Genomic DNA, 25,995 nt, shown 5'->3' with positions numbered 1-25,995 from the left:
ACTGACTGTGCCACCCCAGGCATCTTGAGATACTTTTCTTTTTAAACAAAAACAGCTAAACTTGGATGCATATCCCTCTTAAATACTAATATTTAAATCCCACATGGATAAGCCTCAAATTCCAAGGTTTGTTCATTTCATGTGACTTCTCTGTCACATGAAGTCTTTTTTCCAAGAATCTCCCTTGCGGTGTCCAAACACCCAGTTATGAGTAAGCCTGGGAGGGTACCGCCCACTTGATCCTCTTTTGGTCCAAATCTTGGTTTTTTGGTATTCACTATAAGTTGGAAAACGAAAGAGGAAGGGACCTAATGTTTATTAAACACTATGTGCCAGATACTGTGTGCCATGTTTTAACACATTTAAAAAAATTTTGTTTAATCTCTAAAGCAAACAAACCTGTACCTTGAGCATATATTTTATTAAAAATGAAATGGTTAGGAATTATTTTCCAATTATTTCAAGCATGAAAAAGAAAAAGTGATCTCACCAAATATTTGTTAGTGAGACATACCATCAGAGGAAACTGATATATGAAGGAAAGAACTCTGGACTCTTCTTGGACCTGCTTGTTTCACAATAACTTGCCTTCACCTAGTTCTTAAAACTAAAATTATAGTTTCTCCTTCTCCAGACACAAATATAAATAAGAGTAAAATCTAGGACAAATCCTAACAAACACTGCTTTATTTTTTCTTTACTTATTTTTTAAGTAGGCTCCACACCCAGTGTAGAGCCCAACATGGGGCTTGAACTCACGACTCTGAGATCAAGACCTGAGGTGAGATCAAGAGTCCAATGCTTAAGTGACTGAGTCACCCAGGTACCCCAACAATGCTTTAAATTATAGACACCTGTAAATCACATGGCTAATTAAAGGTTCCAGGAGTTATATTTTATTTTAAGGTCTCCTATCTCAAGCAAGAAGCATCTGCAAGACTGTGGGGGGAGGGGCGTGGTTTAGAACACAAGATCACACTTTCTCTATTCTCACTGTATCAGAGACTAACATGATCTAGTGTGTACTTGGTGCAAAATCCTATTTCTTTTTATCATGTCCTTCCTTAATGCACTTATGCCACCTGAATGCTTATATAATGCTTGCGATTAGAAGTCAGTGGAGAAAATTCATGCTGGAAGGCTAAAAGTTAACTGCTTCTATTGAAGACTAAGAAGAAGGAATAGATAAGATGTCCAGACAGCAGGTGCCTGATAAAGAACAAAGTCTGGTTAAGACATCAGGACTTTAATCTAGAATCTTAAAGATTCCTTAGTTTATAATTATGTTACTAGTGAAATTGCTTTATGCACATGCAGGGTCATAAATGACTGCATCCCAAATTATTCATGCATCCCAAATGCATAGTTTTCTAAAATGTTTTTTCATGTAGCAGAGTATGACATCCCTCCATGTCACAGAAAGTTCATTTACCACATAATTTTAATAGTGGCATGGTATTTTACAAATAGATTAGCCAGTCCAGTACTGTGGAGATAGGAGTTGTTTCCAGCTTTCCTTTATTAGAAGCAGTGCAGCAGTGAACATCTCTGCAGTTAAATCTTTGCACACATGCTTCCACTTGTAGAGATAAATCACTGCAAGATAAAAAGGCAGAAGGCAAAAGTGGATGAAGAAAAGGGAAAATGAAATCACTGTTTCAACTAATAATTAAAAAGGAAGTTTTTAGCAGAAGGTGGGAGACTGGAAAAGAAGAGGCAGCCAAGTCCCCTACAAGATGAAGGTCACTCAGGATAGCGACTGGCCTTGTGGAACTACTCTAAGTCCTTGTAAGAATTGCAATCTTAGTCCTTGTAAGAGTTAAATCACTGAGGTCCTTGCTTAAAGTTTAAAACATTCCCACAACTGTTTAAATAACTGAGGCACTGAAGCCTTAAGACCAAATGGTCTTGGATATTGGGAAAAATAGGAACAATTCTTAGTTTGCGCAAAGGAGCCACCAAAGTGAAATCAACCACCTGGTCTGGTTGAGCACCTATGCAGAAAATAAGCAAAAGAGTAGCCATGAATGGGGCGCCTAGGTGGCTCACTTGGTTAAGCATCTGACTCTTGATTTAAGCTCAGTTGATGATCTCAGGGTTGTGAGATCAAGCCCTGGGACTGGCTCCATGTGGAGCCTGCTTAGGATTCTCTTTTTCCCTCTCTCTGCCTCCCCTATCTTCCCCACACATCTCTAAAATAAATAAATAAATCTTAAAAAGAAAAAGCAGACATGAAATAGGCAAATACCCTTCAGTGAGGGGAAAGCTCATCTGGTTTGACAAGTTCCATGTTTGGACTAGACAGATTTTTAGTCAATAACAATAGACACCTTTTCTTTTCTTCTCTGAAGACATTTTAAATATTCTAATTCCCTTTTAGATCTGAAACTATAGCCAATTCAATCATCTTGGGGTCAGTTATTTTTAAATTTTGCTTCTCTCTCTTCTCTTGCTAGTCATTTCTTGGTCTTTTTTTTTTTTTTTAGACACTAGCAAAAACCTGCATATGAGATACATTTAGATTAGTAATTTCTGTTATTTTTTTAACAGCTGTGTGAAGAAGTGTCAGGCAAAACTGGAACTGAAGGCAAAATGAACTCTGATGACAGAAGGGGAGTAAAAAAAATTAGGCTGAATTATAGATACTTACAAAACAGAATTTATGGTTTCTTTCTTTTAAGTGCCACCTCAAATAATGTGGAGGTGGAAAAACCAGTAGACTGGGGCTTCAAGTCAGAAGATCTTGGTTCCAGCCCTAGTTCTTCCAACTAACTTTATGGTGTGTCCCTGGGCCAGTTACTTCTCTTCTGGGTCAGAGGTTTCTCACTTAAATCTTCAAGTCTGAGGCTTAATACAAAACTGTCTCAGAGGAATTCCTCTAATGGATATCAACTTCTGATAAGTATCACCTACTTTTAAAAAGGCTTTTAATGGCAGCCTTAAAAAAAAAAAAAGCACTTTGTTATAAGCTTTTCATTATTAATTTGCTCACTTTTTTTTCCACCCTGTTTTTATATCTGGTAATATTTATTTATTTATTTATTTATTTATTTATTTATTTATTTATTTATGATAGTCACACAGAGAGAGAGAGAGAGAGAGAGAGATAGAGAGAGGCAGAGACACAGGCAGAGGGAGAAGCAGGCTCCATGCACCGGGAGCCTGACATGGGATTTGATCCCGGGTCTCCAGGATCGCGCCCTGGGTCAAAGGCAGGCGCCAAACCGCTGCGCCACCCAGGGATCCCTATATCTGGTAACTTTTAGTTTAATTCATGTGGATTATTAAATTATTAATCAATGAGCTTTAAATCTATTAGTATTCACTGCACTGAACTAATTAAAATGAGATTTTTGGAAGAACAGCAAGGTTTCAATTCAGCCCATTCTCCATTACTTATTGTATTGCATTCAGTATTATGAGGTTCATACTTTATTTGCTGTCTTGTCACTTTCACTTAGTTTTGCAAAGATCTGTTCAGGCACAAGATTCACAATGGTATTTAACATGATATCATCTCAGATGGTTTTATATGCTAATGTATGTTAGCAAATTAATGAGTAAATTTAGGTAAGGAGACAACAAAAAAATTTAAGCCATTCTCACCCTTGATACTGAAAGGGGAATATGACAAACCTCACAATAAAGGAAGTAAGAGATGAAAAGGAAATCTTATAACTACTTCCAAGTTTTTCTCAATCTTGGCCTCAGGAAAACATCCATATAATATAAATATAAACCTGTTTACCTTTTCCTGGGAGAACCATTTTTCCAGTACAAGAAACCAGACCCAGGCTAATCTTTGAGGGTTGATGTCCTGTCCACATCTGAAAAATGTAAAAAGAAAGAATTTCTAAACAAAGAGTTTCTACTGACCTTTACTCTTTTGTGATCCAAGACTTGGATTTCACTGCTTAGTTTGTTTTAAACCGCAAGACATTGTCCTAACGAGAAATTTTTAAATGTATATGATAGATCAATAAAACCAGAACAGAGCTAGCAGCTTTCATTAAGAAAAAAAAAAAAAAAAAAAAAAAAGGAAAAAAGTCTCACTCCACCTCCCTATCTAATCTATTATTTTTAAACAAAATAACATCCATAGAAAACCATAAAAGCAAGGCTCCCTGAAGTATATTCTTGAAAAGAGAAACTGGATCAAGTGGCTTTATTTATTTATTTATTGAATCAAGTGGTTTTAAAGAACAAAAATACTTTATAAGACTTTATTTTTAAATCTATGCTAAAAACAGGGTTATGGAATTCATAAGGCTTTCTTTGAAGTTAGTAATTTAGACAAACTGGCTAGAACCCAAATATAAGGGGAAAAAAATAAAGAGAAAAAAGAATCACCTAAGTCTCTACTCTGTATGTACTAAAACAATATAGCTGCCAAAGTAAGGTAAAGAGAGGGAGAGACTAAACAGCACCTTTAATTATCATATCACTAGCTGTTAATAGCATTGCCAGGAAGAGCTTCATTAAAAATTCAGATAGAGAACAGTGGTTGCCAGGGTACAAAGAGGGATCAAATACAAAGAGGTATTCCCAGGGAGTGAGGGAATTCTTTTGTGCAAGGAAGAGTTCTATATCTTGGTTTTAGTGGTAGTTACATGATTCTGTACCTGGATAAAATTGCACAGAACTACACACATACTAACAAATCCACATTAAAAAAGTGGAGTGTAAACTGAATAAGGTCTGTAGTCTAGTCAACAGAAATGTACCCATGTCAATTTCCTGACTTTGACATTGTACAATAGGTATATGAGATACCACAATTGGGGGAAGCTAGGTAAAGGGTACTCTATTTTTTTTTTTTCATTTTTTGTGAATGTAAAACTTATGTAGCTTTTAATATAACATTTATATAATTATTTCACAATAAAAGCTTTCAGTGAATTAACTTCCAGTTCTTTTTAAAGCTGTAATATGGGGCAGCCCGGGTGGCTCAGCGGTTTAGCGCTGCCTTCAGCCCAGGGCCTGATCCTGGAGTCCGGGGATCGAGTCCCACCTCTGGCTTCCTGCATGGAGCCTGCTTCTCCCTCTGCCTGGGCTCATGAATAATGAATAAATAAATAAAATCTTAAAAAAAAAAGTTGTAATATCTTCAATTGCATAGGCAAGAAGAGAGCAGGGTTTGCTTTTCTGGAGGCAAAGAAAATGCTTTTCAATGCAGTTCCACCATCTACTTTAATGATAATAATCAAGAAATGGTGGTTTCAGGCACACTACTGACCAGGCTTAAATGTAGCAGATGACAATTCAAAACCAATACTGATTAAGTAGTAAATATGTATGAGGCAAATTTTCAGAGCATAGGTGAAATACACTCTGAGAATTCTTCAGAGCATAGGTGAGGGCCCAAATATTGGCCTGGTCTCCCGCCTTGTGACTGCTGGAATGAAGAGACATCCCTTACCTTAGCTGATCTGGACACACCACCAGCGCCTGAAGTATATCTTCCACCTTTTTTGGGATATCCCCCTGTGCCTCGTGTAGTTGAGGTACACATGCCTGAGCCAGCTCCCATTCTCCTCTGCGAAGGCACTCACAGAAAAACCCAAAAAGTTGCTTCTGAGAAGCAATTTCCTCTTTTCCAAATGGATGATGCATTTTCCCAGCACAGAGTGCAGGGAGATAAAAAGAGATGAATTACGCAGAACACATTGTCAATTTTCTCATTCGTGAAGCACCTCCTAGAAACAATACACACCACAGTGAGGAGAAACGGAAGGAACCATAATTAGAGAAACTAGTAACTACCAGCCCGGCTGGGAAAAGCGGGACTTACTTCCCTAATTATCGTTTTAAGTTTAACTTGACGTGTTACTCTTTTCGAGAAGTTCCACCTTTCCCCCAAGGGGTGGATCCCATCCCTCTACACGCACCCAGGATTTAACCTTAATGATCGTTTTAGCTCGTGGTGCAGACCCATGGGTCCACTTTCATATTCCCCACTTAACTTTACGCCCATTCCGACTCCAAATCCCCAGGTGGTCGCCTCCTTAGGGATGAGAAATTCAGTGGGAACCTCCCTAGTTTGCGCCCTCTCTTAAGGCAGACGAGTGAAGATCAGAAGAGTCTGTGTCCGAGCTAGGTGACCGTGGGGATTGGGGCTGACGGACGCTCCCTACAGAGGTCGTGGAGAGCGCCCCCGCTTTCTCTAGCGCGGCTTCACTCACCCGCACCCGGTACCCAAAGCAATAGGGCTTCCAGCGCAGCCATGTTTGAGCCGAGTCAGGTGATAGGTCCCATTCGGGAGGCTGCCCGACGGCGGGGTGGGGGTGGGGCGATGACAGCCGCTACTCCTATTGGCCAATAGAGAGACGATGCAAATAAGGCGCCATATTTGTTTGGGTCACGTGACGCGAGCTCTTCGGAATAGAGAACGCTAGGACCCAGTAAACCAGCTGCCTAGCTAGTGAGGATGGTTCCTCTCGGTTTTGACCCCACACCCCCGCTCGACACCTTGTTTTGCTTTCGGCGGAGCAGGTGGCAGGAATATCAGTGTCCCTTGATTTTCTTTTTTTTTTTTCCTCTTCTCTCTTTTAATTCCCCAGAATTTGAAGTCAGCTTTTTACTAAGTGCTAGCCAGTGACAGTGTTTTGCCAGGCCTTGGGGGATACGAGAGTAAGGAAATCTGGATCCCCCTCCTTTGTTCTGCTTGGGCTCTCTTATAATCCCAGAATCCTACGTCCTGAATTCCCATTTTCTGCCTAATTCTACTAATTTATTTGTTTGTTTACCTAACAAGCAAACGGGGTGCTGGGCCCTACTTTATAGGCTGAATAGGTTGCGGACCCTGTCCTCAAGGAGCTCACAGTCCTCTGAGGAGTGCAGGCTAGTAATTAGGATAAGGTAGGCTAAATTATAAGATAGTGTGCACCGCAGGAATGAGAGCAAAGAATGAGCAAAAATAATAGTGTAGATAACAATAATAATAATATATTACTATAATAATATAATCAATAGTGATTCTAGTTTTTGCAAATATAATATGTTACCTGAAACTGGTCCTAAAGCAACAGTTTACTAAGCTTCCTTATCACAGCTGCTTTTACACAGAAACTTCTGTTTGGTTTCCTTCATGATCTTAAACTACAGACTCTTACATTGCCCCATTATGTGTTTTCAATTTGAGCAATTAAGCATTTCCCAAACTATTTCCCACCAAAGTGTGGTTATAAAAGCAAATCAGGGGCGCCTGGGTGGCTCAGCGGTTAAGGGTCTGCCTTGGGCTTAGGTCATGATCCTGGGGTCCTGGGATGGAGTCCCGCGTTGGTCTCCCTGGCCAGGGGGAAGCCTCCTTCTCCCTCTGCCCCTCTTCCTGTGAGCGCGCTGTCTCATATGAATAAATAAAATCTTAAAAAGAAAAGAAAAAAGAAAAGACAAAACCAAGTCCTCTTTCAGAACCTCTTCTACCATTGGGGGATTCTTTATTCCCTGAGAACTAACATGTCTCTTTGGTCCATTACACGTTTCTTAAATGTAGTGACAAAAGAAAGAAAAGAGACCATTCCAAGCAAGGTTTTCCTGGCTTCATTCTCTCATAGCTGATGATCCTGTACAGGATTTTGATCATCACTGTATTGAGACACTATCCGAAACTCATCCACCGATTATAGCGTGAACTACAATTCCCAGCAAGCAGTGGAGCCCACCCGGGACTCTTCCTGCCTCTGATTGGATATTCCTCCAGGGTGACAACCCAATCAGCGTTTGAGTTGTTGCTTTGCGGCGCTTTCCGCGGGGAACCGTGAGGGGTGGGGGAAACTTTGAAAGTTGGATGCTGCAGACCCGGTACTGGAAAGTTTCGCGTGGGGGGCGTTTGTGGGGAAATGGGGGTGCGCTCATTATTTCCTGCTCCTTCTTTGGGCCCCTCTTTGTGTTATGGATTTCAGGATAGCCGAGAATCTCTCTTTGGTCCAGTACATTCCTCCTTAGGCCTATACGCATCTTAACAGGAACCCTGCCGCGAGTCTGGGGGCTTCTGGCCTTCTTTTGTGGGGGATGTTGGGACACTGCTCCTTGTTGGAAAAAGTTCTTTTTAGGGGATTCTAGGTGACCTTTTGGCCTCTTGATGCCCACCTCCCCTCTGCCATTTGCGGGCTGCGTGGGTCTCGGCAGGGGAGCCCGTCACTAAGGGAAGTCTGGGGTCCGCTCGCCTTCTGGTGGTGTTGAAGAAGACGTAGTTAAAGCGAGGAACCTGGAGTTTGATCTCTGGATTCGAAAGCGGACTCAACCATTTGCTAGCTGATAGAATTTGCACAAGTTTTTCAACTCAATGTCTCAGTATCCTTAGTCTGAAAAAGGAGGTTAAAATATCTGGTGGAAGCTCTTGAAACAGTAGTTGGCACGTAATAAGAGGTCAATAAGTATGAGCTATTATCGTTACTTGGCAGTTTTCATTGAACCTCTTACGTGAGGATTTTTGTTGAGGAGGGAAGGTTTCAGTCTTCAGGATAGAGCATCTTCCCTCGCCCCTGTTTACATGTGCAGGCATGCGCACGCGCACACACACAGCAGGCATTTAAGTCTGGTGGGAAAAAAACCACACGAGCTGTGACAATATGTTCATAAGGTTATCCAATAAATACGTGCAAAATATGATGAGAGCGTTGGAGAGGAAGAGTGAGCTGGCGGGCGGCAGGCTTCGTGGAGAAGAGTCAGAGTCAGGGAGTCGGGGCTGACTGACCATTGTGTGTGTAACCTACTAGCATATTGCAGCTGGCGAGCAGATGAGTGAGGCGGCAAATGATGTGTTGCTGGCTGAATTGGTAGTGTTAATGATTGTTAACCTTGAGCTATGTGTGTCAGGCGCCATCCAAATCCTTTAACCTTCACTACATTCTTAATGAGGTAGATATTTGAATTACCCTTGTTTTACAGATGAGGAAACAAACACCAGGGGGTGAAGTAGCTGCCAACAAGGCCAGGATCTAGGCCTTACAATCAGTTGTACGACTGAGAGGGAAGTGAGAGACCATTTGGTGAAGGGGCTTCATGCGGTCTTAAGAACTGTGGAATTTATCCCATGGTCTAATGGTTCCATGGGTAGTTGTAAAGGATGACAGTGATAGGTTTGGAGGAAATTTTTAGGTGGCTGTCTCTGGCAGGATCTGTGGCACTGACCTGATTTTTGCGGACCAGTTTGATATTTCTTTCTGTCCACTTCCATAACACCTTTAAATGCCAATGACAAACTTACTGCATGACTGTAATTATTTGTGTATACATGTCTTTTCACCTTTTACTGTGAGTTCCCAAAGGGTGGGGAATATGCTTAATTGATTCTCCTACCCTGGGGCTCAGCAGAGTGTGATTAAGAAGTGTCTGCAGAAGGAGCAGATTAATGATTTTTTTTTATTATTTTTATTTTTTTATGATTCAGGGAATATCCAGGGGCAGTATGCAATAGTGCAGGCTAATGATGGGAGTGGCCCTAATAAGGCTGTGATAGCAGAGTTGGTATTGTTAAAGTTCAGGTAGTTTGGGTTCTCCTTTTTGATTGAATTTATCAGTCTAAATGGTGTTATTGCCCAGAACTCCCTGATTCGTAAAGACACTAGGAAATGATACAGCAGATATCACTTGGTTAATTATTTGAGAAACAAATCAATACTGACAAATTCCCACTGAGAGAAATGTGTTTGGGAAGTGTGTGTGTATGTGTGCAAGTACAGGTGAATGTGAGAAAGAGAGCAGGGGAGAGGGTTCATTTGATTGAGAGAATGTAGATGTTATGTAGGAATTTGGACCATGGTATTGGAAATAAACATGTATCTACATTCTTAGGACTGTACTTTTGTTTCAAAATGTCACCCCTCTTCTGATAAGTATTTTGCTTTTTCCCCTGAACAGCAAAGAGTTCCTTGTTCTACTATATCCAGAGCATATCTTGCCATCTCAGCCTCTCCTTTGCATGCATTATGAAAGGAATCAGAGATTATGTTCTAGTTCTTTAAAGGCAAATATTTCATGAGCCTCATTTAGCCCTAGTGAGGTTCAACAAGAAGAGTGAAATTTAGTTGCATGTGAGAATGTGAGCAGCTAAGACAATAAAAAAAAATTTCAGGTTGTAAATAAGACCTGAACTAATCTCATTTGATTCGGAGATTTACTCTGCCTCATAGAAAAAGGAGAGGTTAAATATGATTATGGACTTGTAGTAGGATGTAATGGTTGAGATGATAGAGTCTCAGACTTCCTGAGTTGAAATTTTGGATCCACCATTTCTTTTTCTGGTGACAATGAAATAGCTAACATTTCCAGGTTTTAGTGTTCTCATGGGTAAAAATTGGATCAATAATCAAATGTCTAGATAGGGCTGTTGAGAAGATTAAATGTGATAATTTAGTAAAGCTTTGAAACAGTGCCTGGTACATAGTAGGTGCACAGTAAATTTATTATTACAGTGCAATGAAAGTAAAGACTTTCTAAGGAGTGCTGCTTGGAAGTATTCCCTGAAGGTTAATTATATATCCAAATAAAATTTTAAAATGCATTGAAAATCTTAAGATGCTATACAAATGTGAAGTGGTAGCTTTATACTCATATAAGAAATATCAAAGAATTGTGGGAAATGTACATTCTTACATTGTCTTGTTTTTCTGTGTGCATGTTTGGTGGACATTTAGATTCTGTAGCCTTCCTTTATTTTATCAGTAATATTTTAAAAACTATACATTTCATTTTGCAACTGGAGAAGTTTGAAGACTTTTTTATTTTGTAGAGTGTTTTGGATAGCCTGTCTACTATTGCTTATATTCTTTTCCAATGCTTTCCAGGGTTCTTTTTCACTGCATCCGAAGCCATGAGTAGCAGGAAGCTCAGACGAGTGGGTTTATCACAAGAGCTGTGTGACCGTCTGAACAGATATCAGATTGTTACCTGTCAGGTAAAACTTATGTGCTTTTTCTCATGGAGAAACCTTAATAACTCTAAAATAAGCCTGAAAAATGAAAATGTAACTTTCTAAAAAAATAAAAAGATGAATGATAGTGCTTCTTCAGAAGCCAATTTAAAATAATAGACCACTGAGGTTGTATTTCCAAATGTGACTTCATTTACCCAGATTCCAATATGTTTCCATTTAGGATCGGGGGTGAATACTTATAGCATAATGTGAAGTATACGCATGCCATTTATTTGGGATTCTAGAGAAGTTTTCATCCACTTGAAAGAATGTTTGCAGTTATATGAGAGAACTCAAATGAGGAGCTAGTATTCAAAATGGATAATATCTCTTGCAAGCCAGATAAATTAATAGAATCATTTTCCTATCAATGAATGAGAGAAATGGATAGAGCAGATGTTGCATTTTTAAGCACACTAGTGAACTTCCTTCTTAGGAGGTTAAATAAGGTTTTGTGTTAGGATTAATCCTTAATAAGACAGATTTTCAGAGTATGCTGCAATTTTTAAAAATTGCTTTGTGTGTTGATGGTATTTCTGTTTCCTCTGTTATACATTTAATAATCCTCATGTTCATGCTTAGAAATACTCTTAAAAGTATGAGATTTAACATTTAATTCTATAGTGAGTTTCATTGTCTCAATTATTAAATACTTCCTCTGAATGATCTTACAGTTTACCAAGAAACCTATTTCAACCTGACACTTTCTGGTGTTTGTGCCCAAACTCTAACACAGGGCAGTGCTCATATACACTTGGGTTGGAGGCTGCTGCTATGTGATGTTATTTGGTATATGCTAACTACATTGGAGAATTAGTTAAGTTTATGGCATCATATCTTTCAGTTAAGGCATATTTGGGGGGAAGTACTATAAGAAACATACAAATCTTTGATCTACAACAAGATATGCTTTATCTCCACATGGACAGTGTCCATTGAAAATTTCCTTTTAATTCCAGTATCTTTGTTGCACGTATATGTTTAAAATAGTCTCTTTATGTCTCTTTAGGACTTTTTATGTCTTTCCCCGCTGGAACTTATGAAGATGACTGGCCTTAGTTATAAAGGTGTCCATGAACTTCTATGTATGGTCAGCAGGGCCTGTGCTCCAAAGATGCAAACGGTATATATGTGTATTTTATTATAATTTGATTATGATTTTTATTTTGAGATGATTCTTTATCTCATTAAAGTCTTTTTTAAGGAGTGCCTAGATGGTGCATTCAGTTAAGTGACTAACTCTTGGTTTTGGCTCAGGTCATGATCTCAGGGTCATGAGATTGAGCCCCACATTGGGCTCCACTCAGTGCAGAGTCTGCAGAGTCTTCTTGAGACTCTCCCCCCTCCCTCTGTCTCCCCCTCCTGCATGCACACATGCATGTGCATGCTCTCTCTCTCTCTAAAATAAATAAATAAATCTTTAAAAAATTAAAATCTCTTTTGGGATGAGGCAAAATCAAAAATAGAGATGAACACCTCAAAAATATTGACTCTCACATTGAGTTAGTCCTTTCATGAGAATATATGTGAAAAATTTATGTAGTTTATAAGCTTACGGGAGACAGTTCATAATTATGGGAATGAGGAAGCAGTAGGAAGTTTTTTCTGTGTAGCTAATAGTAATATTTCAAAAGGTCATCTTTGTCTTTTGTTTGGGTAGGATTTGTGGACCTCACAGTTATATTATAATATACTCCTAGTTTTAGAATGTCCTATGTAATGCTAACTAATCATCATTAGTCTACATCACAGAGTACACATATTGGATTTATGCTTGCTTATTGATTGAACAAATAATACTAAAAACTTTGCTTCGTCCTGAGAAGAGTCTTTTATAACAAATATAATAGTACTCATTAGGTAGTACTATTATTTTATACTTCCTGTCTCATAACTTTAGGTTTTCAACATATTGGTTTAGTGCATGGTAGACAAGATCTTGTTTTCCCAGAATGTGATGCCTAGAAGTCTGTTCAGTGATTTGCAAATGTATTTATTTGGATGGATTGTAGATTACTTATCTTACGTCTTATATTGAAATTTGGTAACCATTGAGCAATAAAGTGGAGTTCAATTCTATGAAGTTGGAAAGAAGGGATGTTAGTGTCATTTGAAACTTCTGAAATTAATGAATAGATAAAGTATTTTCTTTTGTTCAGATTTAGCTTGTGATCTAGGAAAATACGTCAAATGCAGAATGGTCAGAAGAATTAGAATTGGAGTTAGGGATTGGCACTGTCTTACCTTTGTCATTAACCTCAGAGCTTTGAACGGCGCACTTTTTTTAGGGGAGAAATAAGAGGGCTAAAATAGTAAGGGATAATTCTGTGACCAGGTTCAAATTTGTTTGTTGCTATTTTGAAGGTTGTAAAGTACTAAGAAAGTGTTTTAGTTTGATGTGTGTCCTTCAGTTTGGTCAATATCTGTGGCATATTTCTAGTTAGAGAATTATAGTCCAGAGTATTTGCAGGAAATTCACCTTTAGTGTCCACTCCCGCAACCACTTCAACCGCAATATCAATACCATTCCAAACACTGGCTCAGAAGCTGTCTTTCTCCTTTGTTCTAAGTTCCATCCTGTGAATTCTGAATCAAATTCTGTCGATTCCAATCTTATTTTAAACATTGGATTCGCTTCAGTCCATTTTTCCAGGGAAGATTTTTTTGTTCATTTGTATATTCCTTTAACTAGTATTTATTGATTGCCAGCCATGTAGTAGGTACTCTGGGGATATTGTAGTGAACATGGTAACATCCTGCCCTCATGCAGCTTACAGTCTAGTGGGAGAAGTCAGACATTACACATATAATTATGTAAATAATTAGTTGCTTGAAGTAATGATAAGTTCTATCAAGGAAAAGTACAAAAAGCTCTGAAACTTAATAACAGGGTACATTACTTAGTTCAGAGGTCGCAAAGGGCTCCCCCTAGGAAGTGACACTTTAGCTAAAACCTGAAGCTAAAACCTTTTTTTTTTTTGATATATGAGAACTATTACATTTAAAAAAATAATTTCAATTAACCAAGGAGACAAAACAATGGAACTATGTAGCAAAACACAAACTTTCCAATATATTAATTTAAAAACATTTTATAATGTTATGGAAGAAGACTAATATTTACCTGAAGAAGAAACTTCAATGAAAACTTCTAATATTCATGTGGATTTTATAAAAACGATATGATAAAGGCAACAGAAATATAAAATAGGGGAGATATAGGCAAAGTTGGGAAGGAGGTGAGAATGGAGGAGTCTGCAGGCAGTGGGACCAGGAAGTGCAAAGGCCCTGTGAGGAGAAGAATAGCACTTACCTGGCAGTAAAATCAGGGTGAAATGAATGGAACATAACGGTGAGGGGCAGATTGGCCTGGGAGATAAAGTTAAAGAAGTAAGCAGGAGTCAGATCATGGGGCCTGCAGACCCTGTAAAGGATTTTGAACTTTATTCCTAGAGCAATAAAAAGTCATAAAAGAGTATAATCTGTGTTTTTAAAAACTCAGTCTTGAACATAGATAAATGATTGAAAAGGAGCAGGAAAATATTTGTGAAGACCAATTAGGGGGCAGCCCAGGTGGCTCAGTGGTTTGGTGCCGCCTGCAGTCCATGGAATGATCCTGGAGACCCAGGATTGAGTCCCACATCAGGCTCCCTGCATGGAGCTTGTTTCTCCCTCTGTCTGTGTCTGTGCCCCTCTCTTGATGTGTCTCATGAATAAATAAATAAAATCTTAAAAAAAAAAAAAGACCAATTAGGTATCTACTTCTGTATTCCAGACAGAAAGTGATTATGACATGAATTATTAGTGTAGTATCTGTGCAGATGGCATAATGTCAGCTGTTGATGAGAGATATTTAGGAGGTAGAATGAATAGGATTGATGATTGTTTGCTTATGGGTGGTGGTGAGAAACACGAAAGTGATAGATGATTCCTTGATTTTTGTTTTGGCAAACTGGGTAGTGCCACGTCCTGAGATGAGGAATGCTTAAGAGTATCAGGCTTGAGGGAGGCAGATCATGAATTTAATTTAGTACTTATTTAATGTAAGGTGCTTGTGAAATAGTGAGTGGAGATGTGAAGCAGGCAGTTCACTGCATGGACCTGGAGTCTGAAGGAGAGGTCTGTAGTAGCAGAATGCATTTGGGAGTCATCAGTGTAGATACGATAATGAGATTGGCATTTCCAACACCAACTCATGAGCGAAGCCAACACTTTAAGATCAGATTAGATACTGATGTGTCTGAGAAGCAGCAGCCACCAAAGTAGAAGAAAAACTGGTGGGGAGTGGCATACCAAAATATTCCCTTTTGTTTCATTTATGTACATACTGCCATTTCTGAAGTCTGATTCTGTTTGTTCATTTTAGTCTTTTTTTAAATATGTGTCACTAAATCTATTTTAATGATTACTGTACTTACAGTTGCAAAGGAAGTATTTTAATGTTAACAGAATGGGCAGCCTTTACATGTTTGTTAAAATGTCCCCGGACCCATTTGTCTGGCATCAGTCTGAAGATATGTTGTGGATGATATTTAGATATTTCTAAATCTGATGCATACCACAAGCCACAAGACTTTTTTTTCTGTAGCTTTTCTATTTTTTTTATGCACTTGAGTATAGACTTAGAAAAAGTGATAATCCATGGTTTAACTGATTTAAGAATTTAATAGGTGAGATTAGATAGCAGTGGGCACATTTATGTCCTATAAATATTAATATGCTGGTTTTCCTAGATCCTCACAGAAGCAGAAGAGCCTTGGATTTGATATACAGATTTATTAAGTTGTAAACTTTATTTTTTTAAAAAATTTTTTTTTTTAAATTTTTATTTATTTATGATAGTCACAGAGAGAGAGAGAGAGAGAGAGAGAGAGAGAGAGAGAGACATAGGCAGAGGGAGAAGCAGGCTCCATGCACCGGGAGCCTGATGTGGGATTTGATCCCGGGTCTCCAGGATCGCGCCCTGGGCCAAAGACAAGCGCCAAACCGCTGCGCCACCCAGGGATCCCAAGTTGTAAACTTTAAGTGGTTAGAAACTGTCTCTGTTCCCAGAGTTTGTCATAGTATATGGCATGCAGTAGCTACTCAGTATTTGTTGAATAAATGAATGAATGAATAAATGAATAATTATAATCCTGTGGCTTCACCTCAGTTTATTTGGGCAATTTAATAAAATACTAGTAATTTTTAATGTTAGAAATTGCAGAGGCAAGCATTCGTAAACATTGCCAGGTACGTAATCACATTAATCACATCTTTATAGGCCCTTTTTTAAAAGAAGGTAATATTCACAGGTTCCAAGGATTTGATGCAAGTATCTTCTGGGGGCTATTTCTCAGCCTACTGTACTTTAAGCTATTCTTCACAGACCAACCTTGGTTTGAAAAGATAACTTGACCATATTATTCTTTCTTGTTCTTGCATAGAACCCAGACTTCAACAAGGCTCTTTCATGATTTGGCCGCTGCTTATTTCTCCAGCCTCATCACTGGCCCCACTGTAACCACACTTCATCTTTCAAACTGTTCTAAATGAATTCTCTCTTTTTTTTTTTTTTGTAGATTTTATTAGTTCCCATTTTCTCCCTTTCCTTGTAAGTCTGTCTCTTTGGCAGGAGCATGCATGATTTCCTTTGTTTAACAGCTATTTCACATTTTAGCTCAGACATCCAGCTCTTCCTGAAGCCTTCCTGGATCACAAAATCCGTAGATCAGGTATACTGTCTCTGTGTCCACTTTCCCAGTCATGGCATCTCTAATAACTGTATTGTAATTGCCTGGTTTCCAGTACTGCTTTCAATCACTGGGTGACTCTACGCGCTGTGAGGGCAGGGGCTCTATCTCTTCTGTCATATCCCCATTGTCTGGCATGGTCTCTGGCATGGAGTAAATATTTGTTTAACGAATAGATGTTTGAGGAAAAGAGAGATGGAATGGGGTTCCAGCTGCTAGAAATTGAGATTTGGAGTTGTTTCTGGTTTTGAATAGACACAGAGACTGAAAAGAATGTCTTCTTTTTCTTGCTCAGGCTTATAGGATAAAGATGGAAACGTCTGCTTCTCTCTTGCCCGCATTCTTAGCTACAACCCTTTCTGCATTGGATGAAGCCCTGCATGGTGGTGTGGCTTGTGGATCCCTCACAGAGGTAAAGGAGAAACTTTCCAAACCCCCATTAAGAGCCAGGGGAGAAAGATTAGTTGAAAAACAAGAATTATTTCATACCTCAAGGGTGTGGTTCTCCACTTAGTACCTACTATAGGTGTTTGCAAAAATAAAGATACTCAAAATAGTCCTTACTGACCACCTGAAGTTTGCTTAGGTTACTATTTCTTTAAATTCACTTAGAAAATGATGAATATTATGAAATAGTATGAAACAATTTGGGGGAATTAAAGAAGGAATACTTAATGTATTAGGAGTATATTAGTATACAGAAAGAATATTATTTAGAGTAGTAGGAAGGAAATTTTGAAATTTGATTAACGTGAGCAAATCATAGTATTAAACTGAAGTGAACTATTTTTAGTTTCTGTTGTAGATAAAATTTGGTTCTAGGATATGATAGGTTGTGTTAGTTATGTATTGTTGCACAACAAATTACTCCAAAACTGAGTGGCTTGAAACAACAATTTCTTTGGGAGTGGGCTTAGCTTAGAGATCCGTGGGGAATGCAGTATCTTTTTTATTTTTTAATTTTTTTAAATTTTTGACAGAGAGAGAGAGAGCTCGAGTATGAGTGAAGGGAGGGACGTGGAGAAACAGAGTGCCTGCTGAGCAGGGAGCCTGTTGTGCAACTTGATCCCAAGACTCCGGGATCATGACCTGAGCCAGAGACAGACACTTAACCGACTGAGCCACCCAGGTGCCCCTGGGATGCAGTATCTTGAAAGCTTGGTGGGGCTGGAGGATATTTCCAAGGGGGCTCACTCACGTGACTGGGAAGTTGATGCTGGTTGTTGGCAGGAAGTTACAGTTCCTCTCCAAGCAGGCTTGAGTTCCCCATGACATGATGTTTGACTTCCCCAAGGGTGAGTAATCCAAAAGAAGGCAAGATGGAAGCGGTGATTCCTTTGATGATGTAGCTGCGTAAGTTATACACTGTTAACCTCTGCTACATTCTCTTTCTTAGAAGCAAGTCATTAATACAGCTTATGTTCAAGGAAGAGAAATTTGGCTATACTTTTAGAAAGAAGTTTCAAGAATTCAAGGACTTTTTTTTTTTTTTTTAATCTTTTTTCTCTTTTTTTATGGGGGGAATGGGCAGAGAGAGAGAAAGAATCTCAAGCAGGCTCCTTGCAGTGCTTGATCTCCAAACCCTGAAATCATGACCTGAATCAAAATCAAGATTTGGACGCTTAACTGACTGAGCCACCCAGGTGCCCTGAGAACACTTTTTTTAATTGAATAAGTTTGACATGTAACATTGTATGAGTTTAAGGTTTTCATCATGTTACTTTAATATATTTATATTGTAATATGATTGCTGGTATAGCAATAATTACTATATTACGTAATTATAGTACAATATTGTCTATATTCATTAGACTGCATTAAATCGCTATGGCCTATTTACTACTTATTAAAGTTTGTACTGTTAAACAGCATCACTTGTTTTTTTTTTTAAGATTTATTTATTTTAGAGAGAGAGAGACAACGTGTTCAGGTGAACAGGGAGGGGGATGAGGGGCAGAGGGAAAGAATCTCAAGCAGATTCCCTGCTAAGTGTGGAGCTTGACATGAGACTCCATCTCACACGACCCTGAGATCGTGACCTGAGCTGACACCAAGAGTCGACACTTAACTGACTAAGCCACCCAGGCACTGCAGATACCATCACTCTTATCTCCCCATCCCCTGTTAACCATCATTTTACTCTGTTTCTTTTTACAGGTTTAACTTTTTTTAGATTCCACATATAACCGATATGCAGTACATATTTTTATCTGACTTATCTTACTTAGTGTAATGTGCTCAGGGTCCATCCATATTGTTGCAAATGGGAAGATACCCTCCACTCTCGTGGTTGAGTAATATTCCACTGTGTATGTATGCCACATTTAAAAATCCATTCATGTGTGATGGGCATTTAGGTTGTTTCCCTTTCTTGGCTATTGAGAAGACTGCTGTAATAAACATTAGAGTGCAGATATCTTGGTGAAATCATTTTTATGTCCTTTGGGTATATATATCTAGAAGTGGAATTGCTGAGTTGTATGTAGATGTGTTTTTAACTTTTTTAAGGAACCTCTATATTGTTTTCCATAGTGAAATGGAGGACATTTAAAAGCTGCCACAGTTCTTTTCCGTGCAAGCTGCATTGGTGTGCTTACTGGTCCTGGTGTGGTGACTTAGTGGACTTACCTGGATACTCCTGAGGCACTACCTGCTTGAGAATTCTAGGGGCATAGATACTTTAAGCAAACTTGTAAGCAAGAGCAGACTCTTATATTCTTTTTTTTTTAAATTTTATTTATTTATTCATGAGAGACACAGGCAGAGGGAGAAGCAGGCTCCATGCAGGGAGCCTGATGTGAGAATCAATCCCAAGTCCCCAGGATCATGCCCTGGGCTGAAGAGGGCGCTAAACAGCTGAGCCACCTGGGCTGCCCAAGAGCAGACTCTTATATTCTGATAGTCATAAATTTAATTGTATATTTTTTCCTTGAAGATAGGCACTCTGTTTTAGATACTATACCTTATTTTATTTCCTGTCTTCTGAGAAAGATTTAAAAATGTGTGTGTGCTATGCTTTGAGGATGCCTATTAAATAAATGAGTGAGTGAATCTTTAAAAGAAACAAAAGCCCCCGGCTGTTTCAGGGTACTGCCACCAGATGGTGCCAGAATCCTATTATCTATAATGTTTTTACACCCTAGCTGGACCTCTGTTCAAATGAGTTTATAACAGCAGTGTTGCGCAGTTATAAACTTATCTAAATAGTAAAAACTGAACTTAAGGAAGATTAAAAAAAGTTACTTTTTGGTTTTTAAGTTTTTAAGTTTTAGAATAATTTTTAATGCTTTTTCACTTGGCTTTTGTCAATTCTTTCTGAATCCAAGTGGTAGTTATAAGCCATGTTGTTTTGTCATGATCTACTTGGTTGACTTGGAGCATAAATATCCTGACTGCTTATTAGTGGCAAGTTCTTTACTTTCTGTTTTAGTTACAGGTAGTCTATTCAGTTATTTTGGGTTGTTTTTTTTTCAGCTGTTTACCTTTTATTAATAAAATTTTACTGTATATTTTATGTATATAAGATTAAATATATCCTGCGTGTGTAAGAAATGGAGTCTTATGACCTGGTGGCTTAATAAGAACCAGAGCAATACAAAAACCATTGAAACTAACTGTGGGCTTCTTCCTGGTCCTATCTTTGGCCTCCTATTGAGATGTAATCTGTATCCTGAATTTTTACCATGCCTATAATTTTTTCCTTATAGTTTTCTTTTATTGACTATGTACTTAAATATGAGATATGTGTCTCTGCCTCTCTCTCACTCTCTCTAGCTGTGTCTCTATGAATAAATAAATAAAATCTTTAAAAAATTTTTTTTAATTTTTTTTAGTCATGAGAAACACAGAGAGGCAGAGACACAGGCAGAGGGAGAAACAGGCTCCCTGCAGGGAGCCCGATGTGGGACTTGATCCCAGGACTCCGGGATCACGCCCTGTGCCGAAGGCAGACGCTCAACCACTCAGCCATCGAGGCATCCCTTCTTCTAAAGTTTTATATTTGGGTTTTGCGTTTAGTTTATGATCTATTTTGAATTAATTTTTGTGTTATCTATTTTGAGTTAATTGATAGAGTTGTGTAATATCTCTAATATTTCACAATTTGTGTAAATTAGAATTATTTGTTTCTTGAATATTTGATAAAACTTGCCTAAAAAAATTGTCTGGTCTTGATATTTTCCTTGTGGGAAGTTTATTTTATTTTTTATTTTTTTTCTTTGTGGGAAGTTTAAAAAAATGAAATTAATTCCTTTAAATATTTATAGGACTATTCAGATTTCTTATTTCTTCCTGAGTAGTTTCGGTGAATGATATTTTTAGGCATATGCCCATTGTCTTTCCTTTTTCAAATTTATTGTCATAAAGTTATTCCCTGTGTTCTCCTTATCTTTAAATTTGGTTTTATATGTGGCTTTATTCTGCTTTTCATTCCTAATATTACCTACTTTGTCTTCTTTGTCTCTTTTTTTTTTAAAAAGTCTGATCAAAGTTTTGAGTATTATTATAGTCTTTTCAAAAGACTGTGCTTTTTGTTGTTCTTTTCTGGTCCTCTCTATCTTTTCAGTGTCTTCTACTTCAATGATTTCTGTTATTTTATTATTTCCTATGTAATTGCATGTTTTTTGGGATTAACCACAACCAACGCTCCCCCCCCCGCCGCCCCCCGCCAGCTTCTTGTACAGTTAACCCATAAACTTTCAGTTTTTTTTTTTTTTACTCTGAGCTTATAGGCTATGAATATCCATTGCTTCATTTTTTTGTTATATAAAGCATTTTCACTTTTATTTAGTTCTAATGGTATTTTAAAATTTCCATTATGATTGCTTCTCTATTCATGCGTTAGAAAATTTTGAATATATAAATTATTTAATTAAAATTTTTCTTTTTAAAATCAGATTGTTAACCTAAATTCATTGGTCAGAAAACTTTACATGATACTGATTCTCTGAAATTTTCTGAAACTTATTTTAAGGTTTAATATGTGATCAATTTTTATAAATGCTCCAGGTGTGATTGAGAAGAATGATTATTCTCTAATAATTGAATGTTCTGCATATGACCATTAAATTAAGATTATTATATGGGTTGTTCAAATCTTCTTTGTCTTTACCAATTTCTTTCTCTGCCTGACCTAATAGTAATTTAGAAAAGGTTGTTAAAATAGCTCATTATGTTGTTGAATTGACAAAGTTACTTGTAGTTCTATTATTTTTTTACTTAATGTACTTTGAGCCTATTTTATTGTGTTTAACTTAACACATTTAGAATAGTCATATGTTTCTAGAGAACTGAATCATGTATTGTGGTTCTTCTTTGTCGTAGTTGTCACTGTTACACATGTACTGTTTAATTAGTTAGTGCATATTTTCCTCATTGGAGAATAAATTCCAAGTGGGTAGGGATTATATCTTTTTATTTTTACTGTTACATTCACAATATTAGCATATGTAGGGGGTACTTAATATTAATTGAGAGAATGAATCTGTTTTCATTTATTTGAACATGTATACAGGCAGCCTGGGTTCCTCAGTGGTTTAGCACCGCCTTCAGCCCAGGGTGTGATCCTGGAGACCTGGGAATGGAGTCCCACGTCGGGCTTCTTTCATCGAGCCTGCTTCTCCCTCTGCCTGTGTCTGTCCCCCCACCCCCTCCGTGTGTCTCTCATGAATAAATAAATAAAATCTTAAAAAAAAAAAAACAAAAAACACTTATATAGTGCTTGTTTGCTGTAATACTTTGGTTCCTGCTATCTCTTTCATATTCTCTCCTTGAGTCTTGGAATAAGCCAAACTTTAGGGATTTTTAATGTTATTGCTATTCTGAGGTATAATATTTATTTTCATTTGTATGCCATTAAATTATCAAAATAGTACAAAATAGTACTATTAAGGAATATGATTTTTCTACTTAATTTATGTTCTATTAATGAACATCAGGGATTCTTTCATTTTAGGAGTTTTTTTTCTTAAATGTCTTTAAAGTTGTATATATCTAATATCTGTATATCTGTATTTGCATACTTATGGATTTGTTATATATTGCTGCTTAACAAATCATTCCAAAGTTTAGTGGATAAAAACTGCAAGAAATATTTATTATGTTTCTGTGAGTCAGGAATTCAAGAGCATCTTAGCTGGTTTTCTGGTTATGATCTCTCATGAGATTATGTCAAGGTATTGGTGAGGCTGCAGTCATCTGAAAACCTGACTGGAGTTGGGGGAAGATGCTTCTAAGATGGCTTGCATATATGGCTGGAAGTTGGTCCTGGCTGTTACTGGAAGGCTTAGTTATTGGCCACCTGGACCTCTCCACTGTTTGCCTGTCTTCATGACATGACAGTTGACTTTCCCTAGAGTAAGAGATCTTAGAGAACAAAGTAGAAATGGCAGTGTCTTTTATGGCCTATCTTTGGAAGATACATGGCATTACTTCTCCTATATTCTATTACACAGACACACTTGTTACAGTGTGGGAGGGGACACAGAAGGGTGTGAATACCAGAATGAGATCACTGGGTCCTTCTTAGAGCCTGGCTATCACTATATATGTGTATTTACATATGTATGTGTGTGTGTCTGTGTATATGTGTGTGTAAGCTTTAAAAAACTTTACATTATTACCTCTCCGTTCTCAGAGACTTTGTGGTAAGCAGAATTCTAAAATGGCCTCCCAAGGATGCTCTGCCATAATCCTGTAACCTGTGACTATGATGAGGTATTCCCGTTATTATGGTATGTTATATGGCACAATTGACTTTAAGAGAGAGGGATTATTCTGATCTACTTCCACGGACCCTTGAAAGCTGAGCTCTCTCTGGCTAAAGAAGAAGGAGAAATGAGAAAGATTCAAAACACAAAGGTGGAAAGGGCCATGTGAGAAGGAATGTAGGTGGCCTCTAGAAGCAGTGACCAGCCCTTGGATGACAGCCAGAAAGGAAATAGGGAACTCAGACACACAGCTACAGAGTAGTGGATTGCTCAGCTGGCACCTAGATTTTGGCCCTTTGAGACTGAGCAGAGAATCCAGTCAAACCCATCCAGGCTAACTTACAGAAGTGTGAGATAAGAAACGGGTATTGTCTTAGGCTGTTAAATTTGTGGTAATCTGTTACAGAACAATAGAGAACTAAATAGTATCAATGGAAGTGTCTAATTTTTTTTTAAAGATTTTATTTATTTATTCATGAGAGACAGAGAGAAAGAGAGAGGCAAAGACATAGCCAGAGGAAGAAGCAGGCTCCATGCAGGGAGTCCAGTGTGGGACTCGATCCCAGGACCAGGGGATCACACCCTGAGCCGAAGGTAGATGCCCAACCACTGAGCCATCCAAGCATCCTTGGAGGTGCCTAATTAATTGTATTGCATGATCTTTGTTTCTGGTTAAAAGGTCAAACCTAGAATCCCCAATATCAGGTAGAAGTTAGATCTGGTGGAGGTGAGAGAGAGGTAGAGTAACTGGTAGAATAAACTTAGATGAGGCCTGGAGACAACTGAGGGAGTAAGAATAAGTCTGGAAACATTCTGGTGGCATTTTTATAGCTGCTCTTTCCTGACTCTAACTTCCAAATTCCCTAATTTCTTTATCCCCAATTTTGATTGATGTGAACTTCACTGAATCTTTGTATATGCAGTTATAGCACCAAGATCAAAAGTAGAACTAGAGAAGCGCTACTCATGCCAAAAGCAGAAGCAGCGGAGGAGAAACCAAAGAGAAACCAATTCTGCTGAATCACAGATCAAATTGAACAACAGGGCTTTGTCCCATTCCCTGAGAACATCAAATTCCTTACTTGTGGAATATATACGCAGATAATTCTGCATATGTTATTACTGACTATTGGTAGTAAAGATACATTTGAAATTTAAAGTTTAAAAGGTTACATTATATGGAGGTCAAACCACATGGTAGCCTTCTCATAAGGGTAATAATGTACATTAAATCAGTGTTTCTGAGTCTTGTTTTCATTTTCTTCCCTAAGGAGCTTTTTAGAGCTTTTTTTTTTTTAAAAAGCTTTTAGCTTTTTAGGAGCTTTTAGCTTTTTCTTTCTTTTTCTTTTTCTTTTTCTTTTTCTTTTTCTTTTCTCTTTCTTTCTTTCTTTCTTTCTTTCTTTCTTTCTTTCTTTCTTTCTTTCTTTCTTTCTTCTTTCCTTTCCTTTCCTTTCCTTTCTTCTTTCTTTCTCTTTCAAATATTTATTTATTTGAGAGAGACAAGCAGGAGTGGGGTGGGGAGAGGGGCAGAGGGAGAGGGAGAAGCGGACTCCCCATTGAGCAGGTAGCTTGACATAGGGCTCGATTCCAGGACCCCAAGATCATGGCCTGAGCCAAAGGCAGACGCTCAGCCAACTGAGCCATCCAGGTGCCCCAACATTTTCTTTCTTTTTTTTTTTTTTTTTTTTAATTTATTTATGATAGTCACAGAGAGAGAGAGAGAGGCAGAGACACAGGCGGAGGGAGAAGCAGGCTCCATGCACCAGGAGCCTGATGTGGGATCCGATCCCGGGTCTCCAGGATCGCGCCCTGGGCCAAAGGCAGGCGCCAAACCGCTGCGCCACCCAGGGATCCCCATTTTCTTTTTTTAATGAAGTTCCCCCCATGAGATTTTAATACCAGAAATACACTGTATACCTATTTATGTACTGTGTGTATATCTGTGTTTTATACAGTAAAAGCAGTGAAAGAGTAAAATCTCCATTCTCCCCTATCAAAACCCTCACCCTCCGGTCAAGATCACCCCTGCTGAAAATGCAAAATAAAGTTGCTAATGTCATTTGGCAAAATTAAGGTTGTATTTAAAGGGATCACCAAAAACGTGTTTTCATATTGTAATCCTGAAGTTATTGGACTAGAGAACTGGTCCAAACTCATGTCAATTAAAAGGGATGTGTATCTGCATATCTTTGTTAAAGGGTACCTCTGAAGAGTAAACCTATGAAGCACTGCCAAATCTTTACAACATTTAAGAAGGATGATTATACTCAGATCCTTGTTCTACATACTAAGAAGGGATGTAGCACATTTTTATTTTATTTGTATTTCCTGATTCATTTCTATGCTTTGTTCATGATTTAAGGAGACCAGGTGTCCTCCTTGAGTGGGTCAGTTTTGCTTTGGAAATGACCATTCTACTATCCTGAAAAGAAGCAGGATGCCAGGATCCTATTTTGGCATCCTTATTTTTCCTCAGAACAGTTTAATATACAGTTCTTTTTCTTTCTTATTGGCAAGGTTAGTTGTGGCCTCCAAGATCACAGGAGCGAATAAGGCAGGGTTGTAAACTTAAATGCCTACAAGGTCCAAGCATGTCATAAAAATGCGTAAACAATCAAGTATAAGACATAAATGTTGATTA

General features: G+C 38.1%; 2 protein-coding genes across 6 annotated transcripts in view; one reads left to right on the top strand and one right to left on the bottom strand.

Moving 5' to 3' along the window:
* Positions 1-6,239, bottom strand: part of ZFYVE26 (zinc finger FYVE-type containing 26) — a 64,694-nt gene extending 58,455 nt beyond the window's left edge. For 2 of the 3 annotated variants that reach the window (XM_041759271.1, XM_041759272.1), the window contains exons 1-3: positions 6,183-6,239; positions 5,420-5,696; positions 3,749-3,827 (exon numbers count right to left, since the gene is read on the bottom strand). In XM_041759271.1, the coding sequence (XP_041615205.1) occupies positions 3,749-3,827; positions 5,420-5,613 (273 nt within the window). In that variant the 5' untranslated portion in view covers positions 5,614-5,696; positions 6,183-6,239. Of the gene's footprint in view, positions 1-2,650; positions 2,882-3,748; positions 3,828-5,419; positions 5,697-6,182 lie in introns of those variants that run through there. The other variant, XM_041759273.1, reaches the window with a different exon arrangement.
* Positions 6,240-7,728: 1,489 nt separating this feature from the next.
* The window catches only part of RAD51B (RAD51 paralog B), a 735,346-nt gene continuing 717,079 nt past the window's right edge, over positions 7,729-25,995 (top strand). For 2 of the 3 annotated variants that reach the window (XM_041758398.1, XM_041758399.1), the window contains exons 1-4: positions 7,729-7,800; positions 10,788-10,897; positions 11,925-12,038; positions 16,943-17,059. In XM_041758398.1, coding sequence (XP_041614332.1) covers positions 10,814-10,897; positions 11,925-12,038; positions 16,943-17,059 — 315 coding nt within the window. In that variant the 5' untranslated portion in view covers positions 7,729-7,800; positions 10,788-10,813. Of the gene's footprint in view, positions 7,801-10,787; positions 10,898-11,924; positions 12,039-16,574; positions 16,630-16,942; positions 17,060-25,995 lie in introns of those variants that run through there. The other variant, XM_041758400.1, reaches the window with a different exon arrangement.

The sequence above is a fragment of the Vulpes lagopus genome, chromosome 6 (assembly GCF_018345385.1).
Source record: "Vulpes lagopus strain Blue_001 chromosome 6, ASM1834538v1, whole genome shotgun sequence".
Lineage (NCBI taxonomy): Eukaryota > Metazoa > Chordata > Mammalia > Carnivora > Canidae > Vulpes > Vulpes lagopus.
This window is presented reverse-complemented; position numbering and strand designations above follow the sequence as displayed.